The 21,320-nt window shown below is 35.5% G+C and overlaps 2 protein-coding genes and 1 long non-coding RNA gene across 3 annotated transcripts in view; 1 reads left to right on the top strand and 2 right to left on the bottom strand.

Moving 5' to 3' along the window:
• Positions 1-519: 519 nt before the first annotated feature.
• On the top strand, positions 520-19,561 carry LOC119066387 (serine/threonine-protein kinase ULK2). Its single transcript, XM_037168820.1, has 17 exons — positions 520-1,021; positions 4,516-4,692; positions 15,034-15,121; positions 15,187-15,245; positions 15,314-15,454; positions 15,523-15,683; positions 15,743-15,879; positions 15,942-16,019; positions 16,080-16,212; positions 16,269-16,395; positions 16,456-17,090; positions 17,151-17,239; positions 17,307-17,443; positions 17,505-17,608; positions 17,937-17,968; positions 18,037-18,147; positions 19,348-19,561. The coding sequence occupies exons 1-16, from the start codon at positions 926-928 to the stop codon at positions 18,117-18,119; spliced, it is 2,277 nt and encodes a 758-aa protein (XP_037024715.1). The 5' UTR covers positions 520-925; the 3' UTR covers positions 18,120-18,147; positions 19,348-19,561.
• Positions 5,532-12,119, bottom strand: LOC119066389 (oligodendrocyte-myelin glycoprotein). Its single transcript, XM_037168822.1, has 7 exons — positions 10,978-12,119; positions 7,528-7,790; positions 7,229-7,464; positions 6,892-7,167; positions 6,610-6,826; positions 6,324-6,548; positions 5,532-6,260 (listed from the first exon to the last, which is right to left on the bottom strand). Exons 1-7 carry the CDS (start codon positions 11,079-11,081, stop codon positions 6,118-6,120), a joined length of 1,464 nt encoding a protein of 487 aa, XP_037024717.1. The 5' UTR covers positions 11,082-12,119; the 3' UTR covers positions 5,532-6,117.
• The window catches only part of LOC119066394, a 24,835-nt gene continuing 22,282 nt past the window's right edge, over positions 18,768-21,320 (bottom strand). Inside the window, exon 3 of the long non-coding RNA XR_005085741.1 lies at positions 18,768-18,780. This is a non-coding gene — a long non-coding RNA (uncharacterized LOC119066394). The remainder of the gene's footprint in view (positions 18,781-21,320) is intronic.

Here is a 21,320-nt window from a genome sequence, read left to right as displayed (position 1 = left end):
GTTTCTTCACACTCTGGCGATTTTTCTTGGCAATTCATCATTATGGTTGATTTGTAAAATCAATAAGAAAAATCGCCAGAATGTGAAGAAACGCCAAGAAATATTGCCAAAGAGTGAAGAAACTCCAAGAAACATAAAGAATTGAAAATTTGTCTTTATGGCGTTTCTTCACACTTCGGCAATTTTTCTTGGCGTGCCTTCACATTCTGGCGATTTGATGAATTGTCAAAAAAAAATCGTCAAAAAATAAAAACTTGGCAATTTGAGTATGGCGATACTTCACGGCTATGTCACTTTGCATTTCTATTTTTCTGAGGTTTCGTCGTATAGACATTTGTTAAATAATGAGACGCATTTAATTTTAGTCATAGATGTTTTCTGTTCAAAATGTTTCCACTACCACTACCGTTCACTTAAACACTGCAGTGCTGACCATTATCTAGAAATAATATTCAACATTCAATCAATCGTATACTTGAACGAACTCCAACATGTAAGCTCACCACGAGTGGCAGAGAGTGTGGTGAAATATGTCAAACTACGATTCAATTTATTTGACTGCTAAATATTTTTACAAACTCATAACTCATAAATAAAAGCGAAAATTAGTTCATTTAATAATTACTGTCGTTCCACAAACGTGAATATAGATTTAGAAAATGTGCTGCACAAAATTTAAATGATAATTCCGTCGGATCTGTTGTTAGATGAACAATAAAAAAAAGGATTTTTCGTTTGTGATAAAATATTGATTCTTTGTGGAATAATAAGTAACTTGGAGTATTAATCTTCATAAGAATTCGGTTTGCGACGGTGGTGTACTAAAGAACGTAAAAGTGTGTTTTTATTATTATTTTCAATAAATTTTCGCATAAATTGAGTTCATTCAGTGAAATAGGAAACAGTTAGTGGTGAATGCATCAATATGGATGTAAATATAATCGGAGATTATGAGTATAATAGCAAGGATTTAATTGGACATGGAGCGTTTGCTGTTGTGTTCAAAGGGCGTAATCGCAAGGTAAGAATGCTCATTTACGTACAACTTCTTTTTACGTATTTATCAATTGTTTTTTTTTGTTGTTCATTGTTTACGTGAATACACGGTGTTAATCAGTCAAATCGTAATTTCACTTATCGTGCGAAATCTTCGCGAACGTCAGCACCAGATGATGTTTATTTTGAATGTTAATTTATTTCTTTATTATCTCCCGTGTGTATCGTAGTTGTCTGCTATATACATATGTTGGTTTCATTATCCAACAAAACCGCATTTCTTTTGGTTGAATGTTGAATGTCGTATCTCCTTCACTCTATAGAAAACAGTTTTACATAGAAGCGAAATAAATCAATGAACCTAGAAGCGATATCAATTACCAGCACACTGTCGTTTATCGCCATTCGGAAATGATAATGCGTTGAAAACTCATCAAATCAAAGCCATTCCATACAATCTATTGTTTGCATTATTGTGCTACATTGTTGGAAAGATTCAATTTTAATAGATTATATTAGCGGAACGTGATAAAGAGGACACGACGTTGGAAAATATGAATTTCATTTATCGAGATGCTAATTGAAAATGTACTTTAAAGAACACTGACGATAATTAATTAAGAAACCAGTGTTAAACTGTTGGTTTATACAGAAAAATAGAGAACGGTACATGTATGTAGCTTAGCAGATGTCAGGACGCTGACAGCAAACACTTCCTCGTTCATAACAGCAATATGAATCAGTTCCTCTGATCTCGTCTCAGGTCAACAAATTTAACTTACCATCCCTAATTTTCTAATCTATTTCTTTAGCACAATCTTACCGTCATATTAGTAACGTGCACACTCACATTCACATCGTCTCGAGTTTAGCCTTCGTTTTTCAACGATAATCAATCTTTTTGTTGAAAACCGGTGTATAGCACAATATAGTCAAAAAAAATGATTTAAAGATTGTACTTTATGAAAAAAAAGCATCTCCGAATGGTTCAGAAATTTGCATATTTTTGCAATACACCATGTTTCGGTTTCGTTATATCGCTACAGTTTCATAAGAGTTCATTGTATCCATCAACAAGGAAAAAAATATTCCTAAATTCTAGTCCGAAATACGACAGAAAATTAGCATATTTGAAACGGAAATATATCAACCAAATGCTGGAAGGTTTGAAGAAATTGAATAACAAAACGAAATTCGTACCTTGCACGTAAACATAAAAACTGCAGTATACCTGCGTGTGAGATGTTGGGTATATCGAAGTGGATTTACCTGAATTTTATATTCCTCCGAGATGGACAAAGATAAATGTGCAAATAAACACGAGAAATTTTTCTTAAATTGTTGGTAGTAAGCTGTAGTTGTTATTTTTGATGAACGAAGGGCATTTCGTAATTTTTCGTCATTAAATGCCCTAAGGGGTTTTGGGTACCAGTTCGACCCAGTCCTGCTGTAAGGTCATTCCACTATATCTTTAATGTCTTTAATTCTTAATGTCTTTAATTCTTCACTGGTTCCAATATTATGTTCAGATAACAGATTCATGCTCGATGAGACTCACTTTTGATCAGGCATGGTTTTCTTCTCGGTAACAAAGTCAAAATTTCCTGGTAACCAAAAATGTAAAACTGACTTCTAGGTCCATACATTTCCCGGTGCTTTGTTCAGCAAAGGCTTGATTTCTCGGTATCCCAATTTACCGCTTTATTTCAATTCCCGCTTTTATTGTGCGTATTGGCACTTGAACCACACTGTAGACGTCACTTTTCTATGAAACATAGCTAACGCCGACCCGTACGAAACACCTATTCGTATCAAAAGCCTTTAATGTGAAACTCTTCATTTCTCTTACTTCATTTTCTTCTCTGCTGAAAAACTATTCTCCCTTTAAAACACTTACATTATCCACTCTTTGCCTTGTTATCATATACAACTAAATTGCCGGAGGCAATATAGACAGCCCCGTAAGAAGACAAATTTCATAAATTCCTATTTAAACAGCTATATACCGCTATATTTACCTATATTTCACTATAAATAAACATTTCACAGATAAATATATGCTATTATATAGCTCTATATGCCTGTATATAGCTGTATATAGGTATATATAGATGTCCGTATATGGAATCCCTGAAACCCCACACACATAACAAATTATTTCCATGTTAACAGAAACTCTCTAAGTATCATTTTTCCCAAGATATTTCTATTTTACTAAAATCCAATATGGCCGCCGGCAGCCATTTTGTTAGGAGACCGGAAATAGTACCGACGCTTTACATTCGTTAATACCTTAGGTATTTTTCAAACAAAAAAAAATTAATGAAATTCGGTCAAAATTTACTCGAGATATTGTCAAAATACACCACGTTCACTGTACTTCCGAGTAGCCAGATAAGAGCTCACTCCAAGAGACCTAGCTCACGCTCCGGAGAACATAATTTCATAAAAAAAATTTTCCCTGATTGGTACGGTCAATACCTATCTAATAAAGCTAAAACAGACGAAATATGTTCAAATGTGGCCGACCTACAAGCAAAAACTGCTTGCCGCCCTGTGCCTGTTCCACACCAAGGGGTCTAACTCACGAGTCGGTCATCCGATTTCCATAAACTTTTTTTTTGTCGATCGGTATTGTAAATACCTTTTATTTGACGTATCACTTACAAGTTGAACGTTTAAATGTCCGGAGATATCTTCGAAAAACCGTAAAGCCCTTATTGGGCCACAGCTCGGGAGGGGTCGATCCAAAATCACTCATCTTCGAACTTAGCCTGTCTTTTGACATTACCAAACGGGAAAAAAAAGAATTTTCAAAATCGGATGCGTTTTACTCAAGTTATCGTGCAGACAGACGGACAGATGGACAGACGGACATTTTTTTTTCGCGGATTTGGCATCTCTAGACAACCACAATAGGTTTCCCCTTACCAGGGAGTCCAATTCCCCCCAGGGAGTCCAATTCGACGTGTTACAAACGTATGCGTAAACCCATAAGACCCCAGTACTTCGTACGGGTCTAAAAATGAGTATCACGAGTTGTACTGTCTCTAATTTTTTTAAAATATATTTTTGACCTATCGTGATCTTTGCTAAATGGTGCTACGAGCTTGCACCTTAAGTGCCAATAAAGAATGTGACGGTAATAACCGATCGATTGGTTTGTATGGTTGACCGTTATTTTCATTTTTTTACCAATCTATTTATCAAACTAGTACCGATTTCGCCTTTGCGTCCCTCGAGTAAATTTCCCATAAAGAAACTGTAGATCTATTATACATTAGGGTTGGAACGGTACAGTTATACTGCATTATTCTCGATGCATGTCTGTGCTGAATGATCTGTGACTGATTGACTTAAATGGGCTATCAACAACACACCACATAATAATCTATTTTCTATCACTTTTCTTGTTCTGATACGCCTATGACACATGAATCGTTAGCGTGTCAAGCCGTAAACAATCTAGAAACTAGTTCCAATTCAATTTTATTAACTTTTAACTCATTTCTGTTTTAGAAAACAAATCATCCGGTTGCTATCAAGAGCATAACGAAAAAGAGCCTGGCAAAATCTCAAAACTTACTCGGAAAAGAAATTAAAATTTTGAAAGAGCTCACAGAATTACACCATGAAAACGTTGTGGCATTGTTGGATTGCAAAGAGACCGTTGCAAATGTTTATCTGGTTATGGAGGTGAGTAATGTTTGATTTTATTTTGTGGAAGAATTTTATTGGTCTAATTTGTATCTTCAAACCTTACTCCGTCACTTTAAGTCATACATTGTTTCGTCGATGAAATCGAGACGGTTAAATCTCGCTTAAATCGCTTTTTAATAGCATGTATCAACCTCAGCCCGCTAAAACCCATTAGTAATGAATGGTCATGCATTAATCGATTTTTTCGGAGTTAAATATGCATAAGGCGCAAACCATGTTCACAAGACCATGGCATTATGAATCTGTTCCAAAAGACACGATATTTACTGTTGTTGACATGTCATGAGTGAATTTGAATAGATAGTAGATGTAGTCACGAACTAACAGTTAGATTTGACTTTCCCACGAAAAGGTCTTGTCTGAGAGGTATCTTCAGTTCAAACCACACCGTTCAACTGCTGGTTTATTACAAGTGTTGTCGATAGAGTTGTAGATTTGGAAGATGAGCCTATTGGACCATGATTTTTAGAAAGGAAGTCTTATCTCAATAAAGGACCTTCCTGCTTCCTGAAGTATATTCGAATAGTTTGTATGCCTCGGATGTACGTGTACACAGAAAATCCCACCATATTGTATGGGGAAACAAAAATTTAAAAGCATATCGATAGGATGCCTTCGTCTGACAAGACGGTTGCTAGGAATCTCGCGCCGCGTCATTCACAATAATTCACATTTTGACACATTTTGTATAAGGAAGATGTCACTTTGTGAGTTATTGTGAATGATGCGGCGCGAGATTCCCTAACACCGACAAGACATCTCTCCATATCCTGATATTGGATTTCAATTGGCAATTTATGATAAAATTCGGTAGGGCTGGTTGTTTTTCGTTTTATTATGTTCAATTTACACATATTTCAACATTATCCCCCATGTGATGTGGCTCATCACTGCGGCGAGGTGATTTTTTTTTCTTTGTTTATTTAATTTCCATTTTATAACACTGACCATTTTCCTAACTTAAATCCACTAAAAACTTCTTAAAATATGCATCAAGCTTTAAATACGCCTTATGAAATACATGACTACAGCCTTAGTAAAATGATTGCCATTGCTAGCCTCCATGCGTTTTCGACTCGTTCGGCAACTTAAACCGAAAATTTTTCTTTTCGTTTCTACATTGACTAATTATATTGGCGGCAAGCAGTCGAGTGTGAGATTATTTCGTACTTCCGATCCCATACTTTTAACCTTTTAGAAACGACATTCGTACCGCATTATGATCACTATATCTGTGACTTCCTCTGCATACACAGCATTGATTAACACAAATTCTTTTAATTCATTTGTCGATAAGAAATGGTTAGCCGTTTCTGAAAGGTTAACGTTTGACTCACTAACTACATCCGCGACATGCACCTTTTCTGAGTAAGGTGCAAAAAAACGCATGGACAAGAGGAACTACACTTTGTTCAGTGGCACTTGTTCGGGAATGGTTGGGGGTTCCGGTCGTTGTGTACGACATAGTTTCGTCTTCACACCGAACACATCTTTGCGACAGACCAGACCAATTGCGAGTCCAATAACTGCAATGACTATTGAAGCTGAAAACCATGAGAGTTTAGAACATTTTCGTTTTGACGGAACAATGCATTCTCTTGACAAACCTATCAATATCGTCTTCATCGACTGTGTCGATTTTTCCAGTTCTTGTGACTTAACATCGTCCCCATTGGTGGTATTTCGTGCTTCGGTATTTGTTATTGTTTCGTGGGTATTCACTCTCGGACTTTTCTCAGTGACGTTTTGTTTGGTGGCCTTTGTTGTGGCCTCCGTCACTTCCTGTACTGATATTTGCATTGTGCTGGTCGTTGGCATCGGTGTTGTGGTGACTAAAATTGAAGATTGTGCTCACGAGGTTAGTTTTTCAACTTGTATTTTGTGATAACGTACTTTCGACATGCACCGTTGGCGGAGCATGTGTAATTGTGCTTTCGTCATAAGTTGAACCAGATACCAGCTCATAGCAGCTAATGTTGTACATATCAAAGCTGATGACATCAATAGCTTGTATCTTCTCGCATAGTTCGTATGTTTCGTTTCTGGAGACATGCGGAAGTTTGAGTTTCAACAGTGAAACTAGGGGGTAAAAGGCAACTACATTCATGTCCTTTAAAATTTCAAGCAAATTAAAACAAAGGAATTAAAATCGTTGCCGTAAATACCATCTCTTACCGTAGCAAAGGAATTGTTGGCTAAATTTAGCCCTGTCAGTCCACTCAAATTTGTAAACGTTTGATCGTAAAATTCGGTTATGTTACAGTCCACCAAATTCAGTACCTCCAATCCCGGTAAATTCAAAAACGAATGATTTGCTTTGAACGATACCGGATTGCTGTCTAATGTTAACGATGACAAGCTTTGTGCGTGTAGAAAGAGATCCGGATCGATTTCCGATATATTATTAGATGATAAGTCGAGATCGTCGAGTCGATGAAGCGACTGGAACATCTGCAAACAAAACCGTGTTAAAAAGAAATGTTCGCGACCAAGATCATCCCGTTGTTCTTACGTTTTGATTGACGTTCTGAATGCTATTGTTTTTCAGTATGATCTGTCTTACAACAGTCAAATTACTGAGATCATTTTCCTGTATTTCCTTAATAGAATTATGCGCTAGGTTTATGTGCAGTGTCGTGTTTGGTAGATTTTTTGGTATTTCGGATAGGCTTCGATTTGAACAATCAATAAACTGGTATTGCTCGTCACAGCTGCAGAATCTGGGACAATTTGAGTCTTCAGGAACGTCTGTAAAATAGACAATTCCGAAAATTACATTTCCTTCGAATATCTTAGCAAAATTTGTCTAACCGGTGTCGGCAATGAAAACACCAAGCACAGATTCGGTTTTTTCGTCTTCATGAACAGCAGCTATTGATGAAATCTTCACGTCTGTGACATTGTGACCGCCAGCATTAATTTGTGTGGCCACTGTTGCCTCCACGTAGCTATTTTCCGTAGCCATTTCGTCCTCTTGACTTTTCTCGGTGGGCGGGTCGTCGTCGTAAACATAATAATCTTCGTCGACAGTGTAATCATCATAGTCGTCGTCACTGGGGGATGCTTGGCTCAATCTGAAAATTGAAATCGATTAGAATCGACAATATTTTTCCATGACAAAATGAATGGCTAAAATTTATGTTTGCACAACTGAAAAGTATTCAGAAGTAAAATTGGTTCCACGTATTTATTCTAATCATTCTAAAAAAAATACTCAGAAATTGGCATTAACTAGGTACCGGAGTGACGGTGACTGGAAAGCTCAGACTACGTACCATCTGTAGAAGAGTATTTATTTTCCGTTGAAACACAAACATTAACAATGTTGAATTCCTCTGAAAAGTAAATAACGTTTGTTCAAATGTTTGAAATTTGAACCGTGTAGGTACGAAGACAATGTTTTATGATATCATTATTGCAGTCCTGACTCTAAATTTGTTAATTGCCAACAATAATGCGTATCTTATCAGGCATTCAACATCAACAGAATTAATCAAAAATTTTCCTCGATGTTTTTTTTTCCGAAGCTTTTACGTTTATGCTTATCATGTTCGGTTATCAGGAATCGATGATACCCATTCAATTATTTATAATTTTTGATGTCATGATTTCAATTCTTTTTTCGTGGTGAATTACACATGCATTCGTAACTCATTACCTGTGAAAGTAATGTACATTTTTCGGAATTACACGTTTTATTGTTTCTTTTTCTGTTCAATTACGATGAATTTTTTTGAATCGGTGTATATTATGTGAGCACATTTTCTGAAAATTGCTGTCGCATTTTTATTCGGTTGTATCGAAATTTAACCGGTCGCGCATGGCGTAATACTATTACATATTTGTTGCTTGAACAGTTGGACACCAGCTTTTGAATTGCAAAAACGTTTTCAGTGGAGTTTTATGGAATGCCACTCTTTAGAATAAAATAAAAATGTAGGACTTGATTGTGGGATGACTTAGAATGCTCAGCTTCATAATTACATTTTTATGATTTAGGTGTGAGATTAACCATTTTCGTTATCACTAAAAAAAACGAGAAATCGTAAATTGCGTCATTGGAATTTTTGGAATAATAATTTTGCCAAGTGTGGCTCGAGCCGAAGGCGAGGAATTACAACCACACAAGGCAAAATACAAAGTTCCAAACAATTACGTAAGCCCCGAAGTGAGTTTTAACGCTCATATCAATACAATATTGACTCATTTTCCGGTACTTAGTGTTGCGTCGGCTCGAGCTGCGAAAGCCACACTAGGCAAAATAAGAAGTTTCAAATAAAAACGTAATCTAATATTTCTCTTCGATTGTAGAGCTCTACTCTTACGTAGTTATCATTTACTCATACGACCACAGAGTATGATAGTGAAATGTCATGACCCATGATACCGACTATATGTGGTTCTCTGTAAAGACTTACAGGTTCAGGTTGCAAACTCGACAAACGCCAAAAATAAAATAAATTTTTATTTTACGTAAGTCGAGAGAAAAATCCCTTTTTCGTGTGATTATTGAAATTTTTTTAGATAAATAGTCAACTTGACACTGAGATCTTGTCCACGAGACAACAATGTCTGTAGACATTAATTGAATGAGAACCGAACAGAAAAGGAATTGCTACATTAATTCGCCAATAAAACCTTGCAAGTCATGCAATATAAGCATAAAGTTTTATATTTTTAGACTAAAGTGCTGGAACTAAAAATAAAATTTGTTCACACTGCGAGGGTGTGTTTTGCTTTTATGCGATTCGTGGCGCATTTTAGTTGATTGGTCAACAAAAATAAATACTAAATGGATATGCGAGTAGAATCTGCTCAGATTACACTATTTTCGAATTGATAGAAACATGTAAGCCGATAAATCAATCGGAATGATTCCTTTAAACGAAACATTCGGTACAGAAAGTTATTTTTAAGCGTGTCGTTCTACTTTACAGTATAATTTTGCCGAATTCTGTGTTCATAGGTCATGGATGTTACGATTTCCGTCGGTTCGTTTACCTAAATATTTAAATCTAAGTTCTCACTAAATATAATTGCTCTACTTAAAATCGGCAATGTCAGAGTCGAGTTTCTACAATGAATCTGATTCCTGCGTGGGGAAATTTTAGTTGTACATTTCGTACAGACCGTGGAGAGTTTTTAACGTGTACTACCTTCACCTTATCCATACACATTTTACAGTGGAGTGTGGTGTATTCAATTCTTTCGAAAAGGTCATAGGTATTTCGTTTCTTACATCAAAAATGAATTGAACAATTAAAAAAAATTAATTCAGCAAATCTGTCGATGATTTTAATTAATTTTTACACGATACTTAACGTCATCGTTTTAATGAATGTTTATATTGGGGGCAATTCACAAAGTACGCTCGAATTTCAGACGCCCCTTCTTCTCTACCAAAATGTATTGATAAAATTTAGAAAATGCATTACATCGTATGCTTCTGTCGGACACCCCCTGTCCCCTTAGGAGTGTACTAACTTTGTGAATGGACCCCCACATTATTTGTCTAGAGTTACATCATCTTAGGCATTCAGTTTTTTTTGTGTGTGTCGATTTTCAACTGTTTACAGAATGATAATTCCATTATCATTTTTCTTCAAAATAGCTGATGTTTGTTGTTGAAGTCTTTTTAAACAATTGGTTTACTAAACAAAAATGCAAATATTAGAAGACTACGCATAGCAATCAGAGTGGTTTATGCAAATGAGTCAGGATTTCGCATTATGATTCGTAATTGGTCGGTGCTTTAGTTGCGGAATTTTTTCGTACAACTTATTCGCAGTTGTACTCATGGGAATTTCAGAAAAGTTTGTCCTTTTTTTCCGCTCACACAGATTCGAGCGAATTTCGTAAGGCGATTGTGTAACTATAAAAAATAAATTTCGTAAAGGTTTCCTTCGACAATGACGAATATAATTAAGGTCGCGATTTCAATGGTAAATCTTAATTTCTACATGCGAAAAAACTGAGCACAATAAAGACTGTGGTAGAGAACGTCTTTTCATAATTCTTTTCTTCGAATTTTAAACTCGTTTTCTGTATTGTCAAGTTACGTTCTCGATTTATTACACTTTCGAACAACACAACCGTTCGATCATGTTACCTCACATCTGTTGTAAAAATGGTTTTTCAGTTTCTTCAATATATGGGTTTTTTTCCGTCTGTCCCTTGTACGAAATCTTTACGGTTTTTTTGTCGAGACAGAATTCGAATTTAGATTGATTGAAATTTGCAATATTAATTTGTGTACTATACCTCGTTGATAGGGAACATATAAGTACGATGAATAATCCATTTACAATTAGGTTTTTCATTTTGAAAAAGTTTTGAATCTGATGCCGTTTTAATGTTCTGTTCATTTGATTAACAATTTATTTGTTAATATATTTCGTCTCTTCATTCAATTGTACAGCATATTTGGTACAAGTAGAAAACACACGCACTATTTTAATAAAACCGCACCAATTATAGATAGTCGGGTCGAGCGCGTACCGCCTATGTTATAAGCTAGCAATTGAATTTGTGCTCAACGGTTATTATCCAACTGATAGTAATTTGAGTTTTTTCGCTTTTCGAATGAGTGTCGCCACATATATTTCATTTTATCATTGAAATCTTATCGAAAATTGTTTGTTCACAATAGATAAACTCTTAATGGTTATACTAGGTATTTACATGAAATAAAAAAAAAATTGTACGGAGTACAGCTCGATATATAAGCGGCAAAACTTAGGTAACACACGTTATTACGGCAAGATGAAGATATTTTTTTTTCACAACAACGTTTAAATAAAAACACCGACGACGATGCCTTGTACGAATTGTTTTTTTATTAAGACACAGACAACAATACACACGTTTCTTTTTATGAGTCTAAAACATTTGTTTACGCAACAAAATTGCAAACATATTTATTGGTGCTATTTCAATATTTTATCGCCACAAATGAGCACTGAACTTTCATATCGCACACGCTCCGTGTATGATGTCTTTGTCTAACAAAACTGCACAGTATTTAAATTGAACTCTCATTCATAGTATGATTGTTTTGCAATTAAAAGTTCCACTTTGTATAATGTACAAGTCCCTCCGCACATATAATAATAATAAAAATTCAAAACTTTGACTTTGAATGAAGCAATTCCGTTTCGTCCAATGTTATCACCATTCCGTACAATATTGTGCGTTCCAAATAACAAATTTGGCGTTTGTTTATTCAAATTTATATTTTGAAAAATCCAATTTTTTTGTTAAAAAATTCGTTTTAGACACTTTTGAATTACAGACGCGAGATTCACAACAATTAAATGGATATCACTCTCGCACGACGTCTTTTAATGTTTCTTATCGAATGGCAATTGAGTCATGAATGTGAATCCGCAATAAACTGTTTATTTCTGTGTGGCAGTGACATACTGTCCACATCGCTTTGATGTTTTTTTAGGTGAATTTTATGTGAATGAATGAGTATATGAGCAAGTATATGTGTTGAACTATGTCGATGTGTAGCGTTAAACATTGCGTATATAATTGTTGATTCAAACACAGAGTGATTCGAGGATATTTCTTAAATCAACTCATTTTCATTTCACCCAAAGAACTTAAAGAAATCACTTATACTTTGCTCAGTAAGAGAATAAGAGAGTAAGAGCTTAAGAATCGTAAAAAGCATTGGTCCCACTCCAATTTATTCATTGAACCGGAATGAAAGACTAATGTCCCATTCATATTAAATACAAAAACTATTTTTCTAACGTCTCACCCTATACGAATTCTCTGTGATTATTATGTCGGTTTGAGATTTACCCAGTAAGAAACACAGATAAAAGCGATGAGTATGTGTAGTAGATGAGCTCTGTGTGCTATAAACACTAACATATACTGAAAACCTCAACACATTTTACTTTCGAAACAAAAACTGACTCTCATTTATACCAGAGCTCATTCATAATCAATATACAAAAAAAACGTTGCTCGCCACTCAACTCAATTTATTTATTCAGTTTACAACGAAGAAAATATTCTATGTGATTGTGCCACATGTTTATATGACTATGTATAGTAATGCATAGGTCATAGGATACGCATTATAACGATTTATAGTAAATTTGATTTTTTCAATATTTTCTAATGCCTTACTTGTATAATTGGAATAATCGTTGAGATTATTGTTTTGGACTGAAGAAAGTCAATTTTACATTGACGTTTCTTACTAGTTTTGTCGACATTCAACAACTAGAAAAACTTAAATTTGTCTGATCGTGAAACTATTTGAATTTCTTATGTCCAAAATGGAATCACATTAATCATTATACTTTGTCGCAGCATTCTTTATTATTGTTGTTGACAAATGTACCTTCGTCACATCAATTTACATGGCATATGCGTTAAGTAAACAATACACGATTCCTTTATTAAAAACATTAGACTTTGACATCCACTTGTCTAATCATTGATGAAATTCAGAGCTGTGTGTGATTAATAACGATTGTTGTACTTTGTCTGTGTATTTATAATCGTGTCATACTGCAATTAATTTTCTTTTTTCACCTTGAACTTTCAATGTTTATGGCTGCCTCACATACCTGTATTGTATAATGTCATTCAGATTATAAATTTATTCGCTTTTTTCGAAAACGACTTAGCTCGCAGAGTGATCTTGTTATTAACGGTCGGTGCGACACTGATGCTGTGAAAATGGAAAATCATCGGACCGATTTCTTGAACAATGTAGAAGAAACACTTTGAGTAATTCAATTTTTCATTGCTAATAAATTAACTGAACTCGACATCATTTAAATTGTCCAAGGCTCCCAATTGTTGAGAAAATATTTCTGTGGAAATTTAGCGCATTTCATGCATCCCACACCAAGTTGGAATACAATCGTCAGTTCTCCTTTATCCTTCTACTTGGATCTCTTTCGCAATCACTCTTAAAAAATGAAGGTGAAAACGAAGTCAAATGGACCATAGGCTATGGTAACCAGTTGTGGTTCCTAGTTCAAGGACACAGTCTAAAAGCCTTATCAGGATCAACGATAATGACACGACACTAAAATGAATAGTTTTATAAAACTGAAAATTGAAATTGTTGACTAAGACTATATTAGGACTATCAATTGAGTCCTAATTAGTGTTTATTCGTTAGAGATTTTTATACTTAGATGATTATAACGTGGAAGGCCTGAATTTTTACTCTCAATGGAACAATAAAAATGACCCAGAGATATTTGTAAGAGGTAGCGTTCGAATTCGCACAATTAACATTCCTTTCAAGCAACAACCTTTATGTTGATTAAACACCAGGCATACAAGCAAAGCAACTTTTTTTTAAATTTATTTTATAGTTCTTCAGGACTAATTAATTTTTACATTTTAAAGTGCATACTTGCACTCTCTTGTCGTCTGAAGCTGACGTGAATATATTTGATTAATTTGAGTTATATATTTAAATAATTGCTCATTATAACTTTTACGTTACGTAATAATAAACTCTCATATTTATGGTACTGTACGACCTGAATATGTTAATTTTGTCTGCGTTTTTTTAATGAACAGAACAATTACAGTGTACACACTAATTGCGAAAATTGTGTATTCAGTAGAGTGTACCTCATAAAATTTATTGTCGTCGGGAAACCGGATGAAAAAAAAGGAAAAACATTTTATGAGATCAGTTTTGCGTTGTCAACTCAACACCTTCAACACACAGAAAGACTAGAAAATGGTCATTTCGAAGTTCTAATAATGCTATGCATAAATTTGCCCATCCCTTTAAGTTCGTTCGTCATTACGATATGGCTATTGTTCAGCCAAAAGTGATAAAAATCCATCTGCGATTAAAATGTTCGTACTTTGAACTTTTGCCCATAAACTACGTACGAAATCGTAATGATATTTTGTTTATCTGTATGTTTGTTGTCCGTCTAAAATGGATATAGTTGCTATCATGCTACACCAGACCGTTTTATTACGCTCGCACACCGGTCGGTACAATGATTTCAACCGAATCTCTTTAACATTGAAAAATGTCAAAAAATAATGGATTAGACTTCGATGCAATTGATTTTTGGTAATTTCGGGATATCTGAGCTTTCTGTAAATAATCCGACTTGATCTGAATGAAGATTATTTGTCAATAAGCTCCGAAACTAATTGCTGGTATTTATTGAAAATTAGAGAAAAGAGATAAGATGGGTGATAACCCGTCAGTTCAGTATTACTCATTACGATAAACCGACTAAGGGTTACCCGAACTTCAAATGTAGATTTCTAGTAGCCGAAATATTTAAAATAAATTTCTACTTTCAGTACTGCAATGGCGGTGACTTAGCGGACTATTTAGCAGCAAAGGGAACATTAAGCGAAGACACCATTAGGTTATTCTTGGTTCAATTAGGTACGACCAATTCAACCTTTTTTCACCTCAGATTCGTTAATAAATTTTTTTTTGTTATAATTTAGCTGGTGCAATGAAAGCTCTTTTCGCGAAAGGCATTGTTCATCGCGATCTTAAGCCTCAGGTAAAGTGTTAGAATTATAGAGACCGAACTACTGAACATTAACTATTTCTATTGCCCTTACCAAACAGAATATACTCTTACAACATAATTGTGGAAAACTGTTGCCAGCGCCATCGAAAATTACACTCAAAATAGCCGATTTTGGCTTTGCAAGGTTCTTACAAGAAGGAAATATGGCAGCTACACTATGTGGTTCACCAATGTACATGGTAAAGTCAAGAAAATTCGTTACAATTTTCAGTTTAATTGAATATTGGGTTTAATTTACTTCGTCTAGGCTCCAGAAGTGATTATGTCGTTGCAATACTGTGCTAAGGCAGATTTATGGTCGCTGGGAACAATAGTTTTCCAATGTTTAACGGGAAAAGCTCCTTTCCAGGCACAGACTCCACAAGAACTCAAAATTTTCTACGAAAAGCACGCCAATTTGATACCAAAGTATGTTTGTGTTTCTTTCGTTACCCCGTAACATTTCGCTAAATTGAACATGATTTCAGAGTTCCATCTGCCACATCCCCAGAATTATGTGATTTACTGATCGGCCTGTTACGCAGAAACGCAAAAGATCGGATGTCGTTTGACAATTTCTTTTGCCATGCATTCTTGCAGAGGGCGAAACCACCACCATCAGCTGGTAAGGATACAATTTTGCAAAATGTTTGAATCTTAAACTAAATACGAAATCCATTCGTAAAGATGCTCCGGCTGCGTTGGCATTTACACCACCTACCACAGCCAGTCCTATGTTACAACAAATCCAGAACGAAACGATTGGTAAGCGATTCAGAAATGATTGCAGTGACAAACGTTAATTCTGTTTCTTTGAATTTTTAGCTGAAGAAGAACCGGTGGTCAATCTAGGATTAAGCATACACAGTTCATCAAGTAGCCCAGAGAATTCTGATGACTTTGTTCTCGTACCAAAGAATATACCTGTCGATCAGGGCGTTGTTAATTATGAACGAAAGTAAGCTAGACTCACATACCTTGTGGACACGGATTTTTAAACATTTCTCTTTTCAGTCGACAAGCCATTCAGCCCTCAAATACTCAGGCAAGCCCACCAAGACCGAGTACACTGCTAATTTCCGAACTAAAACCTGTACCCACTAGCGCTAGAAGATTAGCACGAGCTTCCTCACCGACCAAGGTAAATGGAAGTCGTTAGTCACGGACTACCATTCATTAATGCATTCTTCAACAATTACAGCACACGAATTCCATTCCCCGATCTCAACCAATCAGCATGAAACGATCAGAACATCGCAATAGTAACACAGATATTAGTTCGATATCGCCGCCTGCCGTACAGTTTGCTATTGGAACACCGCCAAGCGGAAGGCGTCGATCAACATCCGGTGGATCATTATCCGAGACTCCTCCTCCTCCGAACGTATGGCAAATTAGTCCAGCATCCCATCATTCACCGTTGCGTAGATCCGACACAAGTTCGCCTATATTGCCGAGTGCATTGAGTAAACTGCCGGCACTAGGAAGTCCCACATTGATAATGGACAACAACAATCACAATATACTCGGTCAACGTGCGTTCACATTACCCGAAATGGGTGCAACTGGCGGCATACAAAATTTCCTTCGTGGGACGACTTATAATGACGATCATCCAATTACATTTCATGCACCAGAGCTTCCAGCAGAAACACTTTTGGATCGTGACCATAACGAAACACTGGCGAAACTCAACTTTGTACTTGCTCTAACCGATTGCATTCTCGAAGTGGCTGATACTCGATGTGCTCCACTTTCGGCCTTGATGTCGGCCGATGCTCCACCACATCCACCAGAGCATTGCAGTCGAACGGAACGATTAGTGTTGCTTGTCAGGTATGGAATTGACGGGAATCCCGTCCTTTCATATCGCTAATATTTTGCTTATTTTTTCAGAACGCTTCAGCTACTGTCGTCTGGATTAAATTTGGCTTCACAACAGATCCAAGATGGGCGACTTAAGCCATCGAACACCGTCAAAAACGGTAATGGAGTGTCTGCTGGCGCTACCACAAATTTTCTTAATTTAATTTTAAATCCTGTCGTTTCCAGTTCTGTCCGTTATGAACAACAAGTATCGGTTAAGCCTTGGTGAATCGAAGAAACTAAATGGATCGGGTCTGCTGCAAAAAGCAAGTGCTTACAACATAACCGCTGATAAGATCCTATACGATCATGCCATACAAATGGTAACACCAATGCACCTCTTGTCAACGAATTTTCCTTAATTTATTCGTTAAATTCTTACAGTGTCAGTCGGCTGCATTGGATGAGTTATTTGGCAATCCCGAAGATTGTTTCAATCGTTACCAGAGTGCACAGATCCTTCTGCATTCTTTGGCTTCAACTGTGAGGTAAACATTTATTTGTCGGTTTGAGATGCGGCGTTGAACATCAAACATTGGCTCTTGAAAGCGCATAAATTCGAAATTGTTGTTCCATATCCTCGGGAATAGTAATTTCCACCGCACAATCCGAAACAAGAGCCATTTACCCCGTTGATTAAAATTTACGCAAATGTAAGATAAAGCATTCGCATAATTATTGTGTCATTGCTCTTTCTCGTGAACTTTAATGAACTCCGAGAGCTGCTATATGTTATGATATTAACGTCGCCGTATTCAATTCAGTTTTTATGGCTTTTTATTTGAACGCAAAAATAATTTTTCTTTCCAATTACAGTCATCCACACGACAAATTATTACTTTCTAAGTGTAAGTGTTGAACTATTGGAAAATTTTTGTGAAACGTTGATTAATGAACCGAAATTAATTTTTTGTAGACAAAGATTCTGTGGAAAAGCGCCTGTTCATATTACAACAGCAGGGACATATTAATATTTATGCAACTGATGATCTCACATAGAACTATCGGACTATGACAAAGATATATGGTGAGTTGTTGGGAAAATGTCTTATGACACGAAAATGATTCGACGAAAGGAAACTGTAGAGACTGTGTGATAAACAAATGAAAGCCAACGGGAGATACGACGAGAAATTTCGTTTCGTGTTCGAAACACCAGGTCCTTAATAAAGAATTTTAACGAGATTTCGTTACAAAAATCATTAGGCCTTTCACTAGAGGAATAGAAATTCGGACATGGTGATACGTGATTTATCTCGATCACCATGACGTGATTTTTAAAGAAAATTAAAACTTTTCCCAATGCCACAAATTTCCTAAAAATTCAAAAGTCCGAATAGATTTATCGCCAAATTTAAAAAATCTTTTTAAATTTTAAACCGTATAATTTGGTGCAGCGGGACCATTGGCACCCAATGATGCAGAGGGTGTGTTGTGTCTTATAAAAGTGATTGGACTTTCAGTCGATAGAGGCTGGAATTCTGCATACAAAAAATTGATCACCTGTGTGCAAGGAAAGCCGACAGACACTCCTTGACGTTTAAAAATTACGATTTTCCAAAGGTCGTGGGCGCCATGAGTTACAGGTCTTACAGGTAGAAGGCCATATCGACTACTAAATTAGTAGTACCAATCATAAAGAAAAGCAATTTTGAAAAACCTTCAGCACGAGTGTGTACAACTGTCCAAAGTGACATAACATTCAACAGTAATTTGTATGGAAATTTTTATACAAAGGAGTTGTACTTTTGAACCGTTGTAAGAGTTCAAATAATTTTCAAAACGATCGTTGTCTGTATGAAGGAGCTAACACAGCTCTCTTACAGGTAGACCATTGAGAAAATATTTTTCGCATAACGAGTGTCCGCCCATTTCCCTTGCACCCAAGGAATTAGCTTTTTTGTACCAGAATTCCAAGCAGGCAGAATTCCAATCTCTATCGATTAACATCCCAATCACATTTTCAACACGCCTTCTGTATCCTTTTGACCTTGGGTGCCATGGGTCCCGCTTCAAATTATACAATTAAATATATCCAAAAATATAAAAAGGGAATTTTATGGTCAAAGGTCAAACCGTGTGCGGAATTTCATCGAATCATTGAATCTGTTACTTCTTTTGTTCAATATTTTACTTCATTTTCTGTGAATTTATATTTCACTGTATGAGACTACGTTAGTCATTGTTTGTAATAAATTGACCTAATTTTTCTGTTATTTTATTTCAGACTTCAATGAAACGTGTGTGCAATTGAAGCAATGATACTGTAGCGGCTATATATGTAAAATTACAGCACTCTACTATTACTAACTGTTAATAATTATTTTTCATAATAAAAAAAATATTTTAAGAAGAAATTTGATTAGGCACGTAGAAAATTACGTAATAAGATAAAAAATGGATTTTACAAATTAAAAGAAAGAAAATGAACAAAAAAAAAACAAACAAAACATTAAACAAATTTCGCTTTTCTATAATTTTTTTACTCTTATAAAAATCCACGGTAATCAAAGCCATTTTACCGATTTCCATTTCATCGTCGATTTTCTTTGTCATTGTGTATGTACACCAAAAGAGATGAAATGAATTTGGCAGCAAAGTTCCAGTACGCATTTCCATTTGTATGTAATCGAGACATTTAATTTGTATGTGTCCAGCGTATATATAAATGCCTATTTAGGCAACGTCGCTTCAACTTCGGAATATGATTTTTACTGTGTAAATAGGAATAAGAAATTAAATTTTCTTTTTTGTAAAAAAAAAAAAAAAAATGCTGCTGCGAAACATTGCGTCCCATTCGTTCAGTCTCTTTGGTTGGTATACAGCAAGAACACCGTCGTACTGTCTTCTTTTTAGTTGTTTAACTGTACCTCGAATGAGATCACAAATAAAATTTCAATACAAATTCCAAATTTCACTTTCTTTGTCACCCATTATTGCTGATATCTCAAACTTCATTCGGCTTCAATGTAGAAATTAAAATTCAAAATGTGGATCCTTGAAAGGACCTAGTAATACCTATGAATAGCCTCAATGTAGAGTCCTTCCGAGCTTTTCGTTAGCAACAATCAATTTTATATTAAAGTGCAATATCGGGAGTTGCAACGTTATATTGGACGGAGTTTAGATTCACTTATTTCACGAAGAACAGCTATAATGGAACTTTCAGCATATTTAAACTCGGAACTTTAGAAATATATTTTTGTTTTATTTCTTGTTTTGCTGGTGCTGTTGCTTAATGACCCTTAAGCAAATCTGCAAGATTGTGTTCTTGAGTCGAAAGTATTAAAAACGCATACAATATACATACACACACGAGCATAATTGAAAATTATTGAGATAATCTTGTAATTAAAATGAAATATTTGGACAAAATAATAAATATTCCCGTGAACATAAAGGTCGTTAATATTTTAATATAAAAATAACCTGTAAGATGTAAACAAGAGAAAGAAAACAGTAAATAAAGAGTATGTGCGAAAATTAAGAAAAATTATTCAAAATATTCCGTGTTTTTAATGCATACGCAGTCGCAGATAATTCTTCTTCAGCCCTAAAATTATTCAGGTCTCGAAAGTACATCCTCTATAGGCCATGTTTAACCTAACAAAAAATTGTCGATTCCAAAGCTCGTAAGCTAAAAAGCACAAAAGCTCACTTCTTTAATCGGGTATAAATTCCAGATTTTGCATGGAAAACTTACCGATAGTTTCGGTTTTTCACTAAAATATTGTTCGAATCCGATCATTATCGAATTTTCTTTGCAAAATATAATTGAAACATTTGGTTTCACTACAGTTAGTTTTGAAATTAAGTTAGTTTTGAGTTTGGTTAAATCTTCAATCTATACCCGAGTAGATACACGCCATCTACAGTAAAACGATGAACCCGCCCCGTCACCTATACTGTTCATGGTCTGATTAACGCTACGCCTTGCAATGTCTTTACACATTTCACGCACTAACAAACAAACTCTGGAGATGTTAGAAGAGCACTGCAGCGGTGACATGACTTCTAGAGTGTAGATATAGACTTATCAATTCGGGATGGTCCGATTCCAGACCATAACACGTAGTACAGTGGAAAATTGAAAAACTTGAACGGAAGAACCAACCAAAAGAGTTCTAACGAAATGCGAGAGTGCACCAGATTCTGAGTCCTTGGAAAAGTGATACTGGAAAAAAGAGATTTGGATATCCA

The sequence above is a fragment of the Bradysia coprophila genome, chromosome IV, assembly GCF_014529535.1.
Source record: "Bradysia coprophila strain Holo2 chromosome IV, BU_Bcop_v1, whole genome shotgun sequence".
Taxonomy (NCBI): Eukaryota; Metazoa; Arthropoda; class Insecta; order Diptera; family Sciaridae; genus Bradysia; species Bradysia coprophila.
This window is presented reverse-complemented; position numbering and strand designations above follow the sequence as displayed.

Excerpts from the sequence above, each read along its gene's own strand:
- LOC119066387 (XM_037168820.1), top strand. The coding sequence starts at position 926 with ATGGATGTAAATATAATCGGAGATTATGAGTATAATAGCAAGGATTTA. Across the intron at positions 4,693-15,033 it reads ATGTTTATCTGGTTATGGAG|TACTGCAATGGCGGTGACTT; the intron begins GTGAGTAATGTT and ends TTCTACTTTCAG. Across the intron at positions 16,396-16,455 it reads GAGCTTCCTCACCGACCAAG|CACACGAATTCCATTCCCCG; the intron begins GTAAATGGAAGT and ends CAACAATTACAG.
- LOC119066389 (XM_037168822.1), bottom strand. The coding sequence starts at position 11,081 with ATGAACAGAACATTAAAACGGCATCAGATTCAAAACTTTTTCAAAATG. Across the intron at positions 7,465-7,527 it reads TGTTTTCATTGCCGACACCG|ACGTTCCTGAAGACTCAAAT; the intron begins GTTAGACAAATT and ends TCTATTTTACAG. Across the intron at positions 6,261-6,323 it reads GATGAAGACGATATTGATAG|CTTCAATAGTCATTGCAGTT; the intron begins GTTTGTCAAGAG and ends CATGGTTTTCAG.